This window comes from Microcaecilia unicolor, chromosome 7, assembly GCF_901765095.1.
Source record: "Microcaecilia unicolor chromosome 7, aMicUni1.1, whole genome shotgun sequence".
Taxonomy (NCBI): Eukaryota; Metazoa; Chordata; class Amphibia; order Gymnophiona; family Siphonopidae; genus Microcaecilia; species Microcaecilia unicolor.
The window spans coordinates 12,909,538-12,932,179 of NC_044037.1; the positions used below are offsets into that span (position 1 = coordinate 12,909,538).

Consider the following 22,642-nt stretch of genomic DNA (forward strand, 5'->3'; position numbering starts at 1 on the left):
GACAGCTCAGGCCTGAGCGACAGGTCTGAGATCTCGCTAAATTTCTCACGTTAAATGATTTGTTAGAATCGTCGGTATGGTTAGTGCATTGCGAATTGTCCACATTTCAATGGTAGTTTCTGGTTTGCATTCCGTTTTCGTTATCTGCTAGCGGCTTCAGAAAAAGGCCTATAATGCATGCAACAGTGGCAAATTTTGTCGTTAAAGGGTCATTAAAGGGTCGTTAGAGTTTTGTGCATCTAGGCCTGAGTTCGATCCCACTTCAGGCACAGGCAGCTCCTTGTGACTCTGGGCAAGTCACTTAACCCTCCATTGCCCCATGTAAGCCACATTGAGCCTGCCATGAGTGGGAAAGCGCGGGGTACAAATGTAACAAAAATAAATAAAATTACTCCTCTCAAAAATATCCAATTTTATTTTTTGTATCTATATCAGATCTGAAGAAGGGTGAAATTTAGTTACAGTGCTCATTTTCAAAGCACATAGGGACAGGTTACTTCCTGTTCCGGGGCAGAGAGAGCAGGGAACCAGCGGGGCCGACGCAGCTCCGAGTGACGTGCACTCGGGGTGGATCGGCCCTCCCACAGGTAAGAATGCGGTCCGGGGGGGAGGGGGGGGCTTGCGCTCCGGGGGGGGTGTGCCGCAGAGGGGGGGGGTCGCGCCATGCTGCACCCGGGAGGGGGGTGCACAGCAGCGACCCGCCCCGGGTGCCATTAGCCCTCGCTAGGGCACTGATTGTGGCCCCTATTTCTGGCTACTAGGTGTTGCCATTGTGAAATGACTGAGGCTTGCTCCCTCCGTCCACTCCAGCCCCAGTCAAACGAGGGAACAGAGGTTCTAAGTTGAGAATTATGTTTTTTTAAATGATATTTACCAGCAAATTTATTACTTTGGTAACTTATGTAATATTGTCATGCCCATAAAGTTATCAGAATCCATAGAAACCACAGAAGCAGGATAAATCAGACACTCAAGTGGCCTGGCATCATTCAGCTTCCTGTGACTCATTTGTCCAGATTCTCAATGAAGAAAGGTATTTAAAAGGTACCAATAATTTAGGGGCCCTTTTACTAAGGCATGGGAGGGCTAATGCGACACCATCGGGCTAGTTCATGCATGTGGTAGTAATTCTGAGTTTGGCACGCACCAAATCCCGCAGTAGAAAATAATTTTCTATTTTCTATCGCAAAGGGCGTTTCTGGCGGTAATCAGCAGTTGGCACGCACTGCATGGTTACTGCTAAGTCAATGGGTAGCGGTAAGGGCTCAGGCCGTAAATAGTTTTAATTTCAGCGCACACGCCCATTTCCCAGCCTACTAAAAAAAAGTCTTTTCCCAGCTGCAGTTAAAAATGGCCCAACACGTGTCCAAAACACATGCCCACTTTTTACTGCGGCTTAGTAAAAGGACCTCCAAGATAACTCCAGTATAACCACTGCTGAAATGGTAGGTAAATTCTTATTTGCCAAAGTGATATTTCCATCTGAAAATCCACTCCTTTGCTTTCTGCTATGCTGTGTGCAGTGTTGCTCTTGAGCAAAAGTCCAAGAGAACTAAAAGGTGTCAAAGGTTTCTGAAAAGGGAAACAGTTTGGGAAGAGAGGAGGAGCCCATTACACTTCACACTTCTTTAACAGAATAGTTCTCACCTAGGTACAAGAGTGACTAGCTTTTACATCAGCAAAGTAAACTTTGTAGCACCAGTACAAATCGGTTCCCACTAATCCTTGTTTGTCCATACATCCACATTTACCTAGATTTTTAAAAAAGCATCCCAAATAAACCAAAGCTAAGTGCATTGATAAACAGTTACCTGGGGTGTTACATTGTGTGTACTTTAACATCTAGATAAACCCATAGGGATGGAATGATTTTGGATTTTATGACTCTCATCAAAACACAAGTGGATGTTTTCACATATAACATAATATATAAAATATACAGTTTCCTAGACCACCTTTTACCAAAATATCGGGCCACATAACTTTTTTATTAAAACTTTTTTTTTTTTAACTAAAGTCCCCAAGCCCCCTCCATCAATGTCCCCTTCTTTCCTTCCTCCCTCCCAGCCCACATCAAGAACCCCTGCCCCCAGAAGACCCCGCTCCTTCCCCCCCCCCCCAACAACTCCACTGAACCCTTACGCCAAGCCCCCTCCCTGCCCATCTTCAAGTCTTTGCTTAAAGCCCACCTCTTCAATGCTGCGTTCGGCACCTAACCCTTACCGTTCAGTGAATCCAGACTGCCCCAATTTGACTGCCCCTATCGGACCGACCGTTCACTTGGGGGCAGGGGGGGTCTATCACCTTTAGTTTAAATAAATAAATAAATAAATAAAGTTATGCTGGTGCCGGCCCAATATTGAGAGCCGGCACCCACAAAGCTATGCGACCTTATTTGAGCTGTCCTGAATGAAGCCACTTAGATATGCAGGTGCCCGCACTGAATATTGCATAACCTGGGGCTCCTCCCCAGTGCCACCCCCAGCGCTGCCTCTAACCTGCCCACTTTTTGTTTGGGCAGTCTCAGGGGATATTCAGCAACACTGTCCGGTTAAGTGCCACTGACGCTTAAATCGCTTTGAAAATTGGCCTCAGAGTACATTATTAAATATTAGAGATTTTTTTCACAATAAAAAACTGGGAAAGAAATAGTCAGCTGGTGCTTAAATACTAGTAAATGGCAATGAAGCTTTCAAAATCTTGATGGGCCCAATATTTAGTTGGCGGAGATCAGCGCTTTGGTGACTGCCACCGGCACTAAACCTGGAAATTCAATGCTGGGCCATGTCCAGACACTGGAACTGAATTTCCAGGTTTGCGGAGCTGGCTAACACATAGCCAGTTAAGGGGGTCTTTTACTAAGTGGCGGTAAGCCCAAAGTGGGCTTAGCGCTTGCTAAACTGGAAGTACCTCCAGGCTACCAGAGCAGCCCAGTGGTAGATCCCACCCCCAGCATGCGCCATTTCCGGTACTACAAATATATGTAGCACCGGTGTTTACCCGGCAGTAATCGGGCAGTGCCGTGCGCTACCCCGGTTACCTCTGGGTTAGCACGTGAGCCCTTACCGCCACCTCAATGGGTAGTAGTAAGTGCTCCCCCTGAAATAGCCACGTGGCGTGTGCTTCACTTGCCGCACAGCCATTTCTTTTTTTTATAAAAACAGCCTTTTACCCGCTGCGGTAAAAGGGGGCCTCAGCTCATCTCAAAAACACTTGTCACAGCTTAGTAAAAGGACCACTAAGTGTGATATTCAGCACATAACCGGCTATGGATTACCACATAAAGATAGGGACTGACTTTTATGCGGTCCTATTTATGACTTTTATCTTGTTGACTGCACCCCTAGAACGCCCTCAAAACAGCCGGTTTTGAATTCGATGCTAAGTGGTTATTTTCAGGAACGTTACTTGGTTCAGTGCTCCTAGAAATGACCAGTTAGGCCCGAACAGGTGATTTAACCAGCCAGGTTAAATCATGTTCAGTATCGGCACCCAATTACACCACAATGTGTGAGATGTCAACTGCATGGTTGTTTTTCTATAGCGGTGCTTCCCAAACATTTTTCCAGTATGACCCCATTTAAGTATCTGAAAAACTTATGCACCCCCAGATGATAACTAACACAATTGTTTTTTCCTGAAACAACATAAACAGCAGTATTATTTCTTAAGCTATCAGTACCAAGTGCTTTTTGAAGCAATTATTTCAGATGTACTCACCAGGCCTGAGACTACATAGTAAAACAGTAACATAGCAACAAATGGCAGATAAAGATTAACATGGTCCATCTAGTCTACCCAGCAAGGTTGCCTCTTTATGCCTTTATTTAGGATTGTACCTGCCACTCCATGCAGGTCTTCTTTCAAGTGTGAAAGTCATTTGTTTTGCTTTGATCCCATCCTCTTGCTAAACAGGGATCTCACACCTTTTTGAATTCTGTTACTGTTTCTGTCCCTACCACCTCCATTGGGAGGACATTCCAGGAATCCACTATTCTTTCCATGAAAAAAGACTTCCTGATGTTGCTTTTAAGTTTACCTCCTCACAGCTTCATTTCATGTCCTCTAGTTCTACAGAGCAGTATTTTATTTATTTATTTATTTATTGAATTTGTATCCCACATTTTCCCACCTATTTGCAGGCTCAAGGTGGCTTACAATAAACATGAATAGTGGAAATATATTAGAAAATAGACATTTAGTGTTACAGAAGGATCTTGGGCAACATGATAATGATAAAACATGATAGTCGTATACAAAGGACATCCAGCTCAGGATATGGACATCCAAGTCTGCACGTCACATACAGTATGGATATCCATTTCTCATGTTTTTGGAAAAGGATCTGCCGACACACAGTCTGTACATGAGAACTGGAAATCTATATGCTGATGACGTCCAAATTCGAAGGAATTGAACCCATGTTGCCAGGATCAAAGCCCACTGCACTAACCATTAAGCCACTCCTCCTCTGTTTTGGACATCTTGCATTTGGACGTTTTTTGTTCGAAAATGGACCAAAAACAAGGACATCCATATTCACAGGACGTCCTTGGTATTTTTGAAACGAAAGATGGACATCCATCTTTTTTCGAAAATGACCTTCTCCCCGCCTCCAAATCTGGATGTCTTTGTAAAACGTCAAATTCTGACTTATGACGTTTCTTTCGAAAATGCCCCTCTATGTATCTCCAATAATGTACATAGGCAACCTTTACATCAGCTACTCAAAAATGTGTCTGGAATGTCCTCTATTGATCTTCCTTAAATGATTATGTCAGTTCCTTTAAGATGAAAAAATTGGTGGAGCTAATAACTTGATAGATAAAAGGCCTGTATATCCACCCTCAGTTTGATTACAATTTCTAACCTTTAACTCCTCCACGAACAAATGTTAGATACTCAGAGATGATGATCCACCTTAAATGTTTGCTTCAACAAATATTGGCAACTGGAACCATAACCAGGAATACTCTTCAAACTCTCAACACTCCAGTATGAATAAACTTTCTAGCTCGTGCCGAACACAGAACCATGTTTTGCTTTCCACCACCAAGAGCTGAGACTTTAAACTCAATTTCACAATCTTAATGGTCACAATCAGACCAAGTATTCCAAGTAAAAAAATGGTGTTGATCCATGTGCCCTTATTGTGACCGTCAAGATTGTAAAATCTGAAAGCCTTCCACACAGAACCACAGCAGAACAGTGACATCCCACTGTCCCAACAGCAGCATGGTTCTTGGAAGTCCCAATTTCCTTTCCTGTCTCTTCATTCATTTTTAGTTAAATTTTTTTTTTTTCAAACTGCAACAGAGACCCCTGTTAACACCCAAACGGAAACAGTGGCACAAGAGCAGGATCCTGGATTCATTTGTGCAACTAAAGAAAAGACAATTATCAGGTAAGACATCATTTCTCCTTCCTTAGCTTCTGCAGCAGATGAATCCAGGAACTGGTGAATGTAAAAAAGCAGTCCCTATGTAGTATGGAAAACCATCACTCCCCCAGAAAGCACCACCATGCCAAACCTGTAGAGAAGTTCTGCTTCCAGCCAGGGTAAAGCAGGGTGTCCAGGCTCTCTGACCCAACCTCCCTTATTCTGCTGAAGAACAGAGCCACTTTGGCATTTCCCTTTGTTGCCATGAGGTCCAGGATCAGTGTGCTCCATTTCTGTGCTACCTGCCAGAAGGCCACTGCCAACAGCTCCCATTTCCATCTGATCTAAGACATGGCAGCTGAGAAAATTTGCCTGCACATTGAGTTGTCGCACTATATGCACCGCAAAAAGGAGCTGCAAGTGAGCCTCCATCCACTCCAAGAGTTCCTGGGCCTCTGCTGCAACATGCTGCATGTGCCTCCTTGACAACTGATGTACGCCACCACCGTCATGTTGTCTGACATGACACAAACTGGCTTGTCTTCCAGGAACTCCTGAAAGGCTGATGAGGTGTTTGCAATCGCTCGAAGTTCCAGTTGATTGATGGACCACTGTGCCTCCATCTCAGACCAAAGTCCCCGTGCACAATGGTGGAGCCAATCCCAACCTGACAAGTTGGTATCCACTGAGGTGATCCAAGTTGGGGGAGTGGAGCCACCAGCTCATACGGCTCTTCACTTGAGGCCACCATTGTAGACATCTCTGGTAATCCTGAGACACTGGTGACCGACTCAATGCTATAATGGACGTATGTGTGCCCATAGTTGCTGCCATAGACCCCAGTACCTGGACACAGTCCCAGGCCAGAGGGCCCGGCATTCCCAAGAGGAAACGAATCTGGGTCTGAAGTTTGGACCATCTGTGGGCTGGTAGAAAGACTCTGCCCTGTGAAGTGTCGAATTGCACTCCCAGATATTCCAACGTCTGGGATGGCATCAGGCGACTCTTGGGAAAAATGATCATCCATCTCAGACCAAAGTCCCCGTGCACAATGGTGGAGCCAATCCCAACCTGACAAGTTGGTATCCACTGAGGTGATCCAAGTTGGGGGAGTGGAGCCACCAGCTCATACGGCTCTTCACTTGAGGCCACCATTGTAGACATCTCTGGTAATCCTGAGACACTGGTGACCGACTCAATGCTATAATGGACGTATGTGTGCCCATAGTTGCTGCCATAGACCCCAGTACCTGGACACAGTCCCAGGCCAGAGGGCCCGGCATTCCCAAGAGGAAACGAATCTGGGTCTGAAGTTTGGACCATCTGTGGGCTGGTAGAAAGACTCTGCCCTGTGAAGTGTCGAATTGCACTCCCAGATATTCCAACGTCTGGGATGGCATCAGGCGACTCTTGGGAAAAATGATCATCCATTCCAGAGACTACAAGAGGGTGATCATTCTGTCAGTTGATCACCGATTGTCTCATGCCAACGTCACCTGAATCAACCAGTCATTGAGATAGGGATGAACCCTGATCCCTTCCTTTTGCAAGAACGTGGCTACCACCATCATGACCTTGGAAAAGGTTGGTGGAGCAATAGCGAGATCAAAGGGCATGGCCTGAAACCGATGCCCCAGGACAGCAAAGCGAAGATAACGCTGGTGCGGAGGTCAAATTGAAGATACAAATATGTTTCTTTGAGATCCAGTGCCATCAGAAACTCCCCAGGCTGCACTGCCGCCAGGACCAGTATATACATATTGAGGTTCCTAACCTGTCCCTTTATGTTTTATGACAGAGACCGCTTACTAATTTTGTAGCCGCCCTCTGAACCGACTCCATCTAGTTTATATCTTTCCGTAGGTGCGGTATCCAGAATTGCATGCAGTACTCTAAATGGGGCCTCACCAGGGAGTTATACAAGGGTACTATCACCTCTTTTTTCCTGTTGGTCATCCCTCTCCTTATGCACCCAAGCATCTTTGTGGCTTTGACAATCACCTTTTCTACCTGTTTGGCCACCTTAAGGTCAACAGACACAATCACACCCAAATCCCACTCTTCTTTCATACACAGAAGCACTTCACCCCTATATTGTAACGCTCCCTTGGATTCTTGTACCCCACGTGCATGACCCTGCATTTCTTAACATTAAATCTTGGTTGCCAATTTTTGGACCATTCTTCAAGCTTCATTAGATCCTTCTTCATACCATCCACACCCTCTGGGGTGTCCACCCTATTACAGAGTTTGGTATCATCCGCAAAGAGAGAAACCTTACCAGACAATACTTCCACAATATCACTCACGAAGAAGTTAAAAAGAGCCAGCCTGACGACCGAACCCTGCGGTACAGCAATGATAACATCCATTTCCTCAGAGCAAGCTCCATTACCACTACCTCTGTCTCCTTCCACTTAACCAGTTTTTAACCCATTCAGTCACTTTAGGTCCCATACTGAGGGCCCTCAGTTTATTTATCTGTAGCCTGTGCGGGACCGTGTCAAAGGCTTTGCTAAAATCCAAATATACTACATCTAGCGTCCCTCCAACGTCCAACTGTTTGGTCTGGCTAGTTAACCAGACTGGCTGGTTAGCCTTGAATATTAGAAGCTAACCGGACTCCACCCCCGGAACACTCCCGACACAGTGGTTTGCACTTTGGAGCTAACTGGTCATTTTCAGCAAAGATAACTGGTTCAGTGCTGCTGAAAATAACCGTATAGCCACTGATAAGCAAGTTAACTGGTCGACAGCCATTCCCAGTTGGTTAACTCACTTTGAATATCGTCTGGAACATCTTTGCTCCTGAAGGAAAGAAGAAAACCATTCATATGGTGTACCCTGGATCCAAAGACCTTGCAGTTTAGCTAATCAAGGGCCCTTTAACTAAAGGGAACTAAAGCCCAAATTGCGCTTAGTGTGGGAAAAGCAGACCACCACAAAATGCCTTTTGCCTGTTAATGAGAGCTAACTGGGGCACTAGCTATTTTGTACGGTAAATATCTTTATTAAGAAACAAAAGAGTACATAGCACAGTGTAAAATTGCAACATATATAACCTGAGAGCCTACTTAGTCAGATAATAAGCTATACAGAAAATAGTTTACCTATGTAAGTATCCCTCCCCCTCCCCTCCCCTCCCCTCCCCCCAATTCCCCTTTCCCAATGGCTAGCTATTTTTTAAAAATAGCTTTTGGAGCGGGCATGACATGGGCAGAGAATGGGACTGGAAGCATTAACCAGCTAGTGTACTTGAATTAGCATGTGCTAACTGGCAAATGCAAAATTAATGCAGGAGCACATAGCATCTCTTAAATAGATGGCGGTAAGGGCTCCCACATTAACGTTTTCAAGGTACTGTGTGCTAATATGATCATTAGCACATGACCTGAAAATCAAAAAATAGAAAATGCCCTAAAAAAGTGCTGTGGTAAATTTGGGCTTAGTATAGCAGGAAAGTCCCATGTTAGAATGCGTTAAGCCCAGATTTCAGCACACTTTAGTGAAAGGCCCATAAATATCATGATCAACTGTGTTCAAGGCATCCATAAGATGTAATGACACAATCAAGCGTTTCTTGCCCTGATCTAAGCTACATATAGAATCAACTATGGATAACAATGTTGTTTCTGTGCTAAAATTCACACAAAATCATGTCTGCCCTGCTGCTGAGATGTTATACTCATCCAAATATTCAAACAAACAAACCAAAACCTGAATATTTAAATGCCACCAAATATTGTGAAAAAGGGAGAGGCTGTCGTATATCATTTTATGTTACACACAGTCCTGATTGGAAATCGTATCAGGACTAAATGTTCATATATTCATAGGTACACTCCCAGTGTGGAATCAAATTGTCCTTTTACCCATGTGAATTTGTGATTTATGTGCAATTTATCTCAAGCTTTCGAAAAACAAAAAACTTGTCTAGTAATACGACGTGGTTTTGAGCACAAGAGCAAGGTAACTTAAGTGTCCAAATGGTGGCAGTGTCTGTTCTCTCTCTTGTCCCTGCTGCCTACAAGTGGTCAGCTGTGAATGGCTTATGGGGTTGTTAGAAGTGTGACAATTTCAACAGTAGACCCTAAATGGAGTGAGGCTGCCAGTGCTACCCCTGGCCATTTGAGGGCAATGGAGGATTGAGTGGCTTTTCCAAGACTGTAGTTAGCTGTCATCTGATTTGAACCCAGGCCCTTCAGTTCCCAACCTGCTGCTCTAGGCTGCTTCTCAGCCTCATCTAAGATTTCAGCACAAGTTAAACATAGGACTTATCTTAAATAAAGGTAATTTCATCTGCTGCTGATCCCAAGAGCTCAATTCCAGGCTGACTTTAATTTTCACTACATCGGGAGATGAGGAATAAATGCCACAGCATCACCAAATGCAGCTTAAACTTGTTAAAAAATCCTCTATGTCAGAGGAGGGCGGGCCCAGGAAGAACAGAGAGAGACGTCGGAGGAGGCAGCAGTGATCGCCGATTAGCTGTTCCATCCCGTGCAGCGCCTTCACACAGAGGTGAGAGGCGCTGCGCGGGTCAGTAAAGCGAAGGGGGGTCCGGTAGAGGGAGGGAGCGGTGACGAGGAGCTCAGGGGGGCGGGGCATGGGGCGGAGGATGCCGAGAGGCGGAGCTATGGGAGAAGGAGTACAGAGAGAGACAGGAAGGGAGGGGGACCGGGGTTGCTAAACTTTTTAGTTTTGTTTTAATTTTTTATTTTTTACGAGCGGAAGCGGAGAGCAGCGGCGACCTCAGGGGGGGGGGGGCAAGGCCGTCCATACTGGATGCTTCTGACGAGCGCCTTTGCCCCCTCCCGATCCTTTTTCGATTTTGTGTTCATTTTTTATTTTATGCAGAGGGAAGCGGGGAGCCAAGTGTTTTTTTTATCTCACTTTTGTTTTTAAACATGTCAGCTTGTATTTTCATGGTGCAGGAGGAAGCGGGGAGATGACAGCTCAGGCCTTAATGACAGGTCTGAGCTGACATTAAATTTCTCACAGAAAATGATTCGTTGCAGTCGTCGGTAAGGTTAGTGCATTCCAAATTGTCCACATTTCAATGGTAGTTTCTCGTTTGCATTCCGTTTTCGTTAGCTGCTAGCGTCGTCGGAAATTGGCCTTTAATGCATGCTATGTTTCAAATTTTCCTCGTTAGAGGGTCGTTAAAGTTTTGTGCATCTGGGCCTGAGTGGAAGAGTAGACTAACAATTCAAGCAGTGGGATGAAAATCAAGGAAGCCTGTGGTTCAAATCCTGCTGCTGCTTCTTGTGATCTTGGACAAGTCTCAACCTTCCATTACCTCAGGTAAAAACTTAGGGGCATGTTTACTAAGTTTTGCAATAAGTGCAAAGCATATGTAGGAAATGCAGGGGGCATGCCCTACATTTAACACACAGGGCATATGCTCACCGAGGCACTGTGTTACATTCCAGTCTCCTCCCCATTCATGTAATGCAGTGCCAGCAACCTGAAAATCCCTGCTACAGTGGTGCAGTTAGGCAATTGGACCCCCCAATGATTATGACCCCCCCCCCCCAATAAAAGAGGCTCCCCTCCACTCAAATCCCAAAATGACCATGGCACCCTACATTCAAGACCATCCATCCAATTCCTACTACTACTACTACTTATCATTTCTATAGCGCTACTAGACGTACACAGCGCTGTACACTTGAACACGAAGAGACAGTCCCTGCTCGACAGAGCTTACAATCTAATTAGGACAGACAAACAGGACAAACAACAGATAAGGGAATATTAAAGTGAGGATGATAAAATAAGGGTTCTGAACAAGTGAATAAGGGTTAGGAGTTAAAAGCAGCATCAAAAAGTTGGCCTTTTAGCTTAGATTGAAGATGGCCAGAGATGGAGCTTGACGTACCGGCTCAGGAAGTCTATTCCAGGCATATGGTGCAGCAGACCCTACCAGACCCTCCCTCCCCCACCCCCTGACCCCCCTCCCCTAGAGCCCCAGGACATACCAAAGGGTCATCCATGATAGGCTAGCGGGACCAGGCAGGAGCGGAGGCAGAGCGCTGTCCCACTAGCCTACGCCCCTAGGTAAATTCCAGGGCTCTCTGGTATTCTAGACATATATAGGAGGAGGGTCTGGTAGTGATTAATTGGGGTGGTCTTGATCGATGAGGGCTTGCCCGAGTTGGGGGGGGCTTGGCTATTTGGGGGTGGATCAGGTGGGGAGGCTTGCTTATTGTGGGGTTCCTGGTAATTTCAGTGAGTTGGGAGGGGGACTTACTTACTAGAATGGTTGGGAGAGGGTCATGATCGGAGAGATGGCAGAACTCAATGAGAGGAGTGGTGGCCCAAAGCAGCTGCACTACTGGACTGCTGATAGCTCTGCTGCACCTATCGTCATCTTCTTCTTTAGATGACAGTATTTACAACAACTCTATTGGTAGTCATTAACAGCTAGTACATGGTCATTTTCCATGAGCTAGCTGTCACTGACAGCCATTCCTACATTCTGCCCCAGTCACACCCAAGCACTGCCCATTTAGGTGTTAAGCAGATAATACAGAATTCTTACCACACTGACTGTTTTAACGCACATTAAACATTATTGCAGATGCACACTAATATTTAACACTTGGTAGCAGCTCAGCTATCTGCTTTGCGCTGCTTAGTAAACATGCCCCATAGATTGTAATACAGTGCACTCCATTTAAGTGCACGTCGGATAAGCACATGCTCTGTTTAACTGCATGCCGTACTTCGGTCCCATTTTTGGCGCCATCAGTTTCTATGGGGACAAACTTCGGTTTAACGCACCACTGATAAGTGCAAGATTTGCTTATATGCATGGTTTAAGACCACTCCTCTGCAGGAAAGACTCCGTATAAGCGCGCACACAGAATATGGAAGCCAATTGGCGCGTGACAACCAACGAGATTTCATATTTACCGCCCCTTTAACTGCCACAGGCAGAATAAGCGAAAGAATGTTGTTAGAGTGTATACTGGAATTGTCGTCGTCATCGCCGCGCAACTGTAAGACTTTAACACTGGCTGAATGAATAGAAGTTCTTAAAAAAATTAGAAAACAAACAAAACCAAGCATCTATTGCTAAAGAATATGGTGTCAATCCCAGTCAAATTTCACGTATCTTCAAGCAGAAAGATCAGCTTCTGGAAGACTGGCAAAACAATACAAATCCACACCGGAAACGAAACGGGCGGGAAAAGCTGAGGAGGTAGAAGATGCTCTTCTTCGGTGGTTTTCTCAAGTTAGGAGCAGACAGTTTCCTGTCAGTGGTCCACTGCTTATGGAGAAAGCTAATCAGCTAGATGAAAGTCTTGGACTAACTGAATTCAAAGCCAGTGTTGGATGGTTGGAAAGATGGGAGGAGAGGAACAATAAAATTCAAGAAACAGCATAGTGAAAAACAAGACGCTGATGACTTTGGTGCTGAAAATTGGGTTGTTTCAGTTCTTCCTACCATCTTGAATGAGTTTGCACCTCGTGACATTTTCAATGCTGACAAAAACGGTCTCTACTGGTGAGCAATTCCTGATGGAACACTTGCATTCAAACAAGCTGAAACTACTGGAGGTAAAACGTCGAAGGACCGACTGACGATCCTCCTTTGCTGCAATATGGATGGGAGTGAGAAGTTGGAACCACTTGTCATTGGAAAGAACAAACAGCCCCGTTGCTTCAAGAATGTTAAACAACTTCCTGTGTCATACGAGGCCAACGCAAATTCATGGATGACTGAGGAAATTTGGAAGCAGTGGCTAAAGAAGTTAGACACTGGAATGCGGGCACAAAAGCGTCAGATTTTGTTGCTTTGTGATAATTGTGCTGCACACAGTGATGATGTCAGGCTGTCTAACGTCAAGGTGGTCTTCCTGCCACCAAACACTACCTCTCTGATCCAACCTATAGATCAGGACATAATAGCCAATTTCAAACAACATTATCGGACTCTTGTGCTACGTCGTCTGATGAGCGTTATGGATGACCAGACTGGCAAGGATAAACGTGCTGTTGAACTGGCTCATAATCTGTCACTGTTGGACTCCCTACATATGCAGAAAGAAGCCTGAAATCATGTTACCCAAGCAACCATTGTGAACTGCTACAAGCGGGTAAGCTTTGTTAAGGATGTGGAGAGGGATGAAACAGATGCAGCTGTTTCAAACACGTCAGATGAACAGGCTATTGACATCCCAGCCAGTGTCATCACTACGTAGCTATTGATTATGATCTACAAACAGCTGACGACAGCACTGATGTCCAGATATGCGCCTACACGCAAGAACGGCTGATGATGAAACACATGATGAAATGAGGAGTGAGGCAGATGCTGACGAAATTCAAGAACCTCCTGTCACTTTTGCAAGAGCACTGGAGAGTCTCAACACCGCGTGGGCCTATCTGGAGGCCACTGGATGTCAGTGCTATGACAGAGGACTATGACTGATTACTTCAAGTAAGCCTAACATCAGTTAACAGAGACTGTATACTGTGCGTATAATAAACAGTACTGTACATATGTTTATCAGATGTCAAGCTTCTTTGGGTCACAACGGTTAAGTGCACGCTCCGGTTAACTGCATGTATTTCATTGGTCCCAGACCCTTGCACTTAAGCGGATTGCACTGTATATCCAAAGACAGAAAAATACCTCCTTTACTTGAATGTAACTCACCTTGAGCTACTACTGAAATAGGTGTGAGCTAAATCCAAAATCCCTTCCTTTCTTAGGGATAGGGCATACCCAGACATTATGCAGGCGCTGCCCAATATTCAATGCTGGCACCCACATAGCTAACTAGGCAAAGATCAAACTGCCATTTGTATGGTTCTATCTGTCTGGTTAGCCATGTACTGAATATAACTGGTGCCCACATAACTGCCAGCTCCTCCCCAACTTGACCCACAGACCACCCCAACATTAACTGCAGTTCTGCAACAGTCAGAGGGAATAATCAGCAGCACTCTGTGGTCAAGTTGTCGCTGAACATCTGGCAAGTGAGTAGGAGCTTCTCCTGCCCCCTTAAACCCCTTTCAATAACTACCTCACTGAGGCCCAGATGCATTAAAGACATTGGTAATTCCCGTTCCCTGCCGATTCCATAGCGAATCGGTAGGGAACGGGAATGCGTCAACGATAGGGAATGCAAATGAGCTACTCGTTGTAGCTCACTTGCATTCTCTAGTCCTTCGGTGCCTGAGTCGGAGAATCTGGACGTCCCTTTAGATTAGGCTCCTCTTCCTGGTCTCTTCAGCCAATCAAAGCGGGCTTAGCTGGCTGTTGTCAGCAAAACGCGCTCTGATTGGCTGAAGAGACCAGGAAGAGGAGCCTAATCTAAAAGGACGTCCCGATTCTCCGGCAACCAGGAAAACATAAAAGTTTTGCTGTGGAGGGGCGGCGAAGACAAAATAGAAGGGGGGAAAAAACACCAGCGCCGGCAGAGCTAAAAAAAAAAATGCGAAAAAAAGACGTCTCTCAGAAGCGCAGGGAGAGTACGTCCTTAAAGGACGCCCCTCACATGCGCTCCGTGCTTTTTTTTTTTTCTTTTTTACCTTTTTTGGGGGCCCTTTTCCTTTCCGATTCCCTCACAGGAGCCCTAACAAGAGGTCAGACATCTCGTTAGGGTTCCTGCGGTATGGGAATCGGAAAAACGGTAGTGCATCTCATTATAATGGGCTGCAACGGTAGTGCAGCTCATTATAATAGCTTTTCAATCATTTGCATTCCGTTTTCATTACCTGCTACTGTGGCAGGGAAAATGCCCTTAGTGCATGCCCGGGGTGAACTACTTGCGTTTTAAACTGGCTGGAACCAGTTTAAAACGCAAGTTGTGGGCTCATTAGGTTTTGTGCATCTGGGCCTGAGTCTCTCCTAGTCCCAATACTACTGGAAAAGGTAGTACAAGGCAGCTGATCATGGAGGATCATTATTATTCTCTGGTAGCATCTCCAAAAAAAAATCAGTTTTCTGGTATAGAATCTATGAGATAGAAGATGGTATGGATAGGCCATATGGTCTTTGCCATCATTTTCTCTGTTTCTATGATTTTTACATCATTACAAATTGACATAATTCTTCTGATTTTGTCTGAAATATGTTTTAGAGATGGGTCACTATAGTGCCCCAAGTTGCACGATACAGATATTTGCTCAACTTCATTTTATTCTATTTTATGTCATTTTCATGACTTTGTATGCTTGTTATTTTACTTTATTTTGATGATTTTATGAAGTTGTTCACCACTTAGGGGCCTTTTTACTAAAGCTTAGCATGCACTAATGGGCAGATGATCAGAAGAAAACGTGGACACTAGAGGCTATTAGCGTCATACTAGCATCCACATTTGCTACCGCCCCATGATCAGAGCTCCCGAGTGCAGGAAACAATGCGCTTGTGAGCTCTAAGCATGTAGCATGCAAATGAATGCTAAACAGGTATTTTATTATTTCTCTCCAATGATCAGCGGGCAGCGCGTCAAACATTGGCGGGCTTTCTGAAGCAAACCCTATGCCAGCTTGGAGCTGGCGTTAGGGTTTGCAGACCATTGGGGAGGAATGGTGAGCCCTGTCCAGCATGCATTTGCATTCCCCTCCAGTCCCCCCGACCCCTCCGACACAAGTTCATGGGGGGCTAGAGATCCAGTGGATCTCCAGCCCACCTAACCCCCTCGCACCCCAAAATAAAAGCCCTGGTGGCCCAGTGGGTCACAAACACAAGCCCCCCCAACCTGGTGGTCTAGCAGCCCCCTTCCCTGCCTCTCCTGTACCCGAAGTGATGGAGGAGGAAGACTCCCTCCTCTTCCAGCGCCGCTTTGAAAATGGCGGCGCCCAGCCCATATGAGGGGATTTTCCCTTGTATGGTGGTAAAGCCCCACCCAGCGAATACCCAAACACCAAGAAACCCGTTTATATCTTATGGGCTTTTTAGCAGTTAGCGCATGCTAAGCTTTAATAAAAGGGCCCCTTAGATAATATTATTTGTGGTATATCAAATATAAGAAGCCATAAACAAAAATAAGTTTATAATCGTGTCATCAGGATGGTTTGTCTGCACATATTTTCACAGATGTAAGAACACTTTGAAGCCAGAAGAAAGTGGAAATAAGGAGGGGGGAGAGATCTGTAAAATAGGAAGCAGCAGAAGTCACAGTAAGGTGGAGTTGGTCAGACAATCAGCCCTTCATTTGAATGCAAATGTGATTTTGTGGGAAGGTAGCTAGCTATCTGTGACATCAGTCAGATCCTTAGTAAACTATTCTACCAGCACCTGGTTTCACTATTGTTAATCATGTATAGGGAAGAGACATCAGGGCAAGCATAAGTCATTTATAGGGCTAGTCAGAACTAGAGAGAATCAGTGTGAAAGACATACAATAACAACCAAGCAGCAGAATGCCCCAACAAAATACAGTCCAGCTATGAAAATTGGGTCTAGGAACTATCCTTTGGGTAGAGAAAACAGCATGTATCCAGGATCCGTGAGATGTACCAACAGCAGCCTGCCAGCACAGAACTTTGTGTCTACCCCAGCATATTCGGAATATGTGGAATATCACCCCATGCCTGGAGGAGTGGACAGCCATGAGCAGTCTTCTGCAGGATGGGGCTCTCACTATGGAACATCAAGGGAGGACTGGAACACTTATGGTCCTGGACCTTCCAGTACAATTTCTGCACCAATAACTGGGTTATCTCATGGACAGATTTCCTACAGCTCTCCTGACTACAACTCCTTACACCCTCCTGGATCTGGGATTTTACCTTCAATAGATACCATTCACAGAGTGCAAATCTCTCCAAACAACCAGAGGCACAATTCCTATGAATGGATGGGAAAAACAGTACAGTCTACCTCCACTGGTAAGCAGACTAAGTTCCACCATGCAACTGGCTCTGAATTTACTCTTCCAAATCATATCAATCACATTTTACTTTTTACTTTAAGTTTAGACCAATGGGATTACTCTTTTAAGTAAAGCACATGAAAACTAAAAATACATTTTTGTGGTCAGTACCAGTGCTTCCAATAATAATTCAACAGATTCAAAGTCAGATCAGGGCCAGATTCAAAGACTAGGTAAAAGTCCAACAATACTATTGACACATCTTTTAGAAAGTAAAAAACTTTTTGTTTTGTTTTTTTTGGCTGCACCTGCATTATTTTAAATTGCATATGTTAAATGATTTGTGGTATATCCATACATTACATTATGTAATTTTCTAATGCTGAACAATGTTAAGGAGGGAATTTTTAGGTGGGGTTGTTTAGGGAGCAGGGATTTATTTGATGTTTTATACTTATATGAGCCTTTAGTTTGGTGCAAGCACAAATTATCATGCACAGAAAATACTTGCAAATTTTGGGGTCTTTCTTGTCTAAACCTTAAATCTGGCTCCTTCTTCTTAATTTTTAATTTTAGTGCTAAGAAATATGTAAGGATTTTCGAAGATGCTTTTTTGGATATATTTTTATGTTGAAACTTGAAAAAAAGAAAAGGAATGTGTTCATTAGAATTTCAAATTGTAGCACCTTTTTGCTGGGTGCTAACTTATCAATTTGGGTTACTAGTAATAATAATAATATTTATTCTTATATTCCACATATTCCAAAGAAAATTAGTTCAACGTGAATCACATAAGTAAGATAACCGGTACAGCCCGGGAGTATAATAGTAACAATCATATATAAAAATAACAAAGTACAATATCATAGAGAAACTCAGTTATAAAACCATTATACACAACTATTTACATAGCAACAGATTATTGGTGTAGTACAAATCTTTCATATCACAGATTGTTACTCCCCAAGCTTATTTTAATGTTTATTTTTGCCAAATTTCAAAGCCAATGTATTCAAAATGTACTACTTGTGAAAGATGCTGCTTCCTATTTTCAGAAGAGCACATGGAATACTGAAAAGTGCACAGGAATAGCAGACTAGAAGCTGAAGCTTTTCTGTTTAGAATCCACTGAAGTGGAAGAATTTGATCTCTGACTATATCAGTCTGCAGTTTGGAAGCTCACAGGCTCCTTTCCTATTCACAAAAAAATTTCATACCAATGGAAAATCAGAGTTTAAACAGAGAATTCTAATCTGGGGTTTGCTGAATAAGCAAATAATTTTTATTAGTCTATCCTTGCTTAGGAATGCCCACTTTTCAGTTCCATTAACCAAGATAATGTACCTTTCCCACTGACAGAAGTACTTCAACCTTCCTTAATAGAAATATCCAATAGCAGAAAAGAACCATAAGGACCATCCAGTCCACCTGACGTGCTTCTTTTTGTAGTGTCATGGACCACAGGGCTTTCCCTTTACTTCCATAAAGTAAGCTAAGATTAAATTCTCTATATATTCTCTAAAGCAAAATTAACTTACATGGGAAATTATTTGTTCTGTGTCATTTAAGGACTGGTAAGCATCAGGAACTCTGTGTTCCTCAGCCTGCTGCCAGAGTCCTGAAGTCTCAGCACCGACTCCCTGACAGGCATGAAGCCAATCAATTGGTCAGAGGACAGTATTACATCCAAAGCAAATCTCCCAATTACGCTATCTTCTCTTTCTGTGGGTATATAGCTTTACGTTTCAGCACTGCATGCCAGAAAAAAAAAAGATTTCAGGCTGGCTTTGAGCTAAGTGTTTTTTTTAAATTGCATTCACTACTGATGTACCACATGCACTTGTAGATGCCCCTCTGCCTAATCTCAGTAACAATCTCATTTTCCAGTAAGAGCTCTATAGGATATTTCCCAACTGACATGTAACAATGTGATCAAACAACAATATCCTTGAATTCTATCGATATTTTTTTTAAATATTTTTAATGGAAGGAGAAAAAGCCTCAATTATAAGGGATTACTCCGTTGTTGGTGCACCAACATAAGGGAGGTCCCTCATATCATCATGGGCAAAAAACTCCTTACATAATATATAACATAAGGCTACAGCTCAGTAACACACAGCCCTTGGATATAGCTAACATGTCTACAAGTGTTCAATATTCCTAGGCTGAAGGCCATTCATTTTGCAGCTGTGAACCAACCTGGCATCAGTGTCTACATATTTTTTCCTCCAGAACACTGAAACCTAAAAGACATCCATAGAAGAAGTGATCCAAGGGTTTACAACCCAGCACCATACAACCTTAAAAGGAGAAAACCTTTTCATTGGCATGCTATTTTCCCCAGAATTTTGAGCTGTGCATTGCACCCAGCTGCACTCTGGAGTCTGATGAGCAGAAGCTGGTTCTCTGGCAGGCTCCATGGAGGAAAGAGAAGGAGCCTGGTGTTTTATTTTAGACCTATATAAATCCTTTGGGAGGCAAGTTCTAAGGTCATTTTTCCTTCATGATTTTGTAATCTATACAGTACATACAGATATAGTAGAATGGTAATCTGGGAGGGTTTTGCAGTGATACGGCTCCTCACTTCCTTATTTTAAGACTATACATCTTCTGGGAGGCAATGCTTTTGGCTTAGGTTTTAAAATCTGGACTACATGCCTCTGGTTAAACAACAAAAAAAAGGTGGGGGGGGGGTCTTCTCATACTGAACAAGTACACTGAGCTGAGCAAACAGGTTGTTTTAATGCAAACATCACTGAGGTATCATTTATTAAAGCCTAAAGCATGTTATCTGTGACAGAGCCTACTTTTTATTCCTATAATTGACCCACTAAATTAGACTTTCACTTCTCTCTTGTTCATTATATAGCATGCATTCTCCACACAATTCACAATTGCATCACAGAAAAGTAAGAAATGACTGATTAAAATAATTGTGTGCACAGGTCACTCACTGTTGCACTTGTGAGAATTATTTTTTTCATGCTGTTAAAGTTGCAGGGAAAACCTGTCTCTCCTAGGTGAGAATCCCCTAATATGGCAGTTCCTTCTGTAACAAGTGAAAATGTCAATTCCTCTGCACCTAACGAATCGACTTGAATTTATGCCAGTCATAAGTTGGACTATAAGATAAAAGCAAATGATAAATAACCTTTTTTTTTTTTTTTGCTGTGATCCATTGAAATAAAAGTCAATTGTAAGGTGATAGTCTACTACAAAATCACATTTCTTGAGTCGCTTTTAGGAAATAAAACTGTTGTGGAGTGAAGGAGTAGCCTAGGTGTTAGTGTAGCAGACTTTGATCCTGGGGAACTGGGTTCAATTCCCACTGCAGCTCTTTGTGATTTTGCCCAATGTACAAATAAATAAAGTACCTGCATATATGTAAACTGCTTTGAATATAGTCGCAAAACACCCACAGAAAGGCAGTATATCAAGTCCCATTCCCTTTCCCTTAGATCCAAGCAGAGTGTCAAGGGAAAAGATGGCATGATCATAAGGATATTATAAACCTTATTCAATAAAGATTTTTTGAATAGGCAAAGTTTTCTGAATGAGGCCCAAAATTTAAGGGTATCTAAACATCATCCAAGCAAAAATTAAAAAAAAAAAAATCAGTGCACCATTAACTATTCTGGTAATTTGGGGGTAGATGGAGGCTTTGTACTCCCATAAGATCCAGAACAAAACAGATCACCCTTACAGCACATTTTTTAACTTGTCAAGAAACAGCTAAACACCCCGTGCCAAAATGTTATTTTTGTTATTTAAGAAAGAAAATACAGAAACCAATCCCAGCAGAAATCAAAGAGAAGAGATACAGGAAGCCATAAATCACTCTGAAGTGGTGTGCCAGTGTGCTTGAGGTAATAAATATTTGCAGAAGGCAAAAAAAAAAAAAAGAAAGAAAGAGTCCACTTCTAGGCTAGGACCCTAGCCAGAGAGTTCCTACTTTGCAATATTACTGAATCATGAAAGGTACTATAAAATATATTTCTGAGCAAATACTGACAATATGCCTTTTAAAGTACCAATAAGGCTAGTAGCCATCTAGACCTCTTAAGAATGATTTTCTTCTCTCATAAAGCAATCTTTGTATATCAGCTTCTGTATATTTATTTATTAGGCTTTATTTACCTCAAGGTGGTGTACAGTAAGAATAAATCAAATATGAGCAATAGACAATTAGAGCAGTAAAAATATTCAAATAAGACAAAGTATGGCACAGTATACTACATACAATGTCAACACAATATGTAATAGAACATTTTAATTGACAGTGTAGGGTATAAGCAAAGATGCCATTATGAAAATATTAAGAATTCTATAAAAGCAGCACAGTCATCAAGTTTCTTCTTAAAGGGTAGACCAAATTCATTGACGACTTCCAATTTTTCCTTCTCATTTTGACCTCAGGGTTGATATATAGAGAAAGCCAGGACTATGCCTGAAGCTACACATTGAAAACATCATTAGGGCGGATATGTAAAGCACTGGCCCTGTCCCTGTCCCTGTATGTCATCACAACGTAACACTTCCCAACTTGCTCCTTTTATAGAGCCATGGTACTGATTTCTGGTACAGTAAATGCGACAAAGCCCATTCAAGGGTCCTTTTACTAATTTACTAAGGTGCTCCAAAAATTGGCCTGTGCTGGTGTAGACCCATGTATTGGAAGCACACAGGTTCATTTTTCAACACACCTGCAAAAATAGCCTTTTTTGGCCAAAAATGGACGTGCGGCAAAATGAAAATTGGCGCATGTCCATTTTGGGCCTGAGACCTTACCGCCACTCATTCACTTAGTGGTATGGTCTCATGTGTTAACCGGGAGGTAATTATCAGCACATGTACAATGCCGATTACCACCTGGTTAGCGCCGCGCACCAGAAAATAAAATATATTTTCTGGCGCTCGTAGTGGGCGCATGTAAAAAATGAAATTACCGCCTGGGCCACGTAATAGCCAGGTGGTAGTTGGGCATCTATAGGTGCCTATGCAGCTTAGTAAAAGGGCCCCATAATTCCTATGGGCTTCATCAAATTTGCTGAGTGGGAATCAGCACCACAGTTTTGTAAAAAGAGAGACCTTTTAAAAAGCTGTGCTAAAAAGCATCCTGTGCTATTTTTAGCGCATAGGTTTCCCACATGCTGAGGCCACTTTTAGTGTGGTTGTAAAATGGCCACAATTTATTTTTTCCCATTAATGGCCATGCACTAGTTTCCCAATTAGCACATGGCAATTACCGCAAGCCACCTATTTTGTAATTGGCAAGGGCTACGAACTAAGCCCACGTTAATCGGTAGCGCGCTGTGATCTGCCTGTGCTGTTTAGGACAAGCAATGCCTACTCTCTGCCCCCAAACATACCCCCTTGCTAAAAAATTATTTTTTAGCACAGGATTGGCACGCACGGTTCCCAG

The 22,642-nt window shown here is 43.3% G+C and overlaps 1 protein-coding gene across 1 annotated transcript in view; it reads left to right on the top strand.

The window, feature by feature from the left end:
* The first annotated feature begins 16,791 nt into the window (after window positions 1-16,791).
* LOC115474589 (homeobox protein CHOX-CAD-like) overlaps window positions 16,792-22,642 on the top strand; it is a 32,152-nt gene continuing 26,301 nt past the window's right edge. The window contains exon 1 of the mRNA XM_030210115.1: window positions 16,792-17,233. Coding sequence (XP_030065975.1) covers window positions 16,792-17,233 — 442 coding nt within the window. The remainder of the gene's footprint in view (window positions 17,234-22,642) is intronic.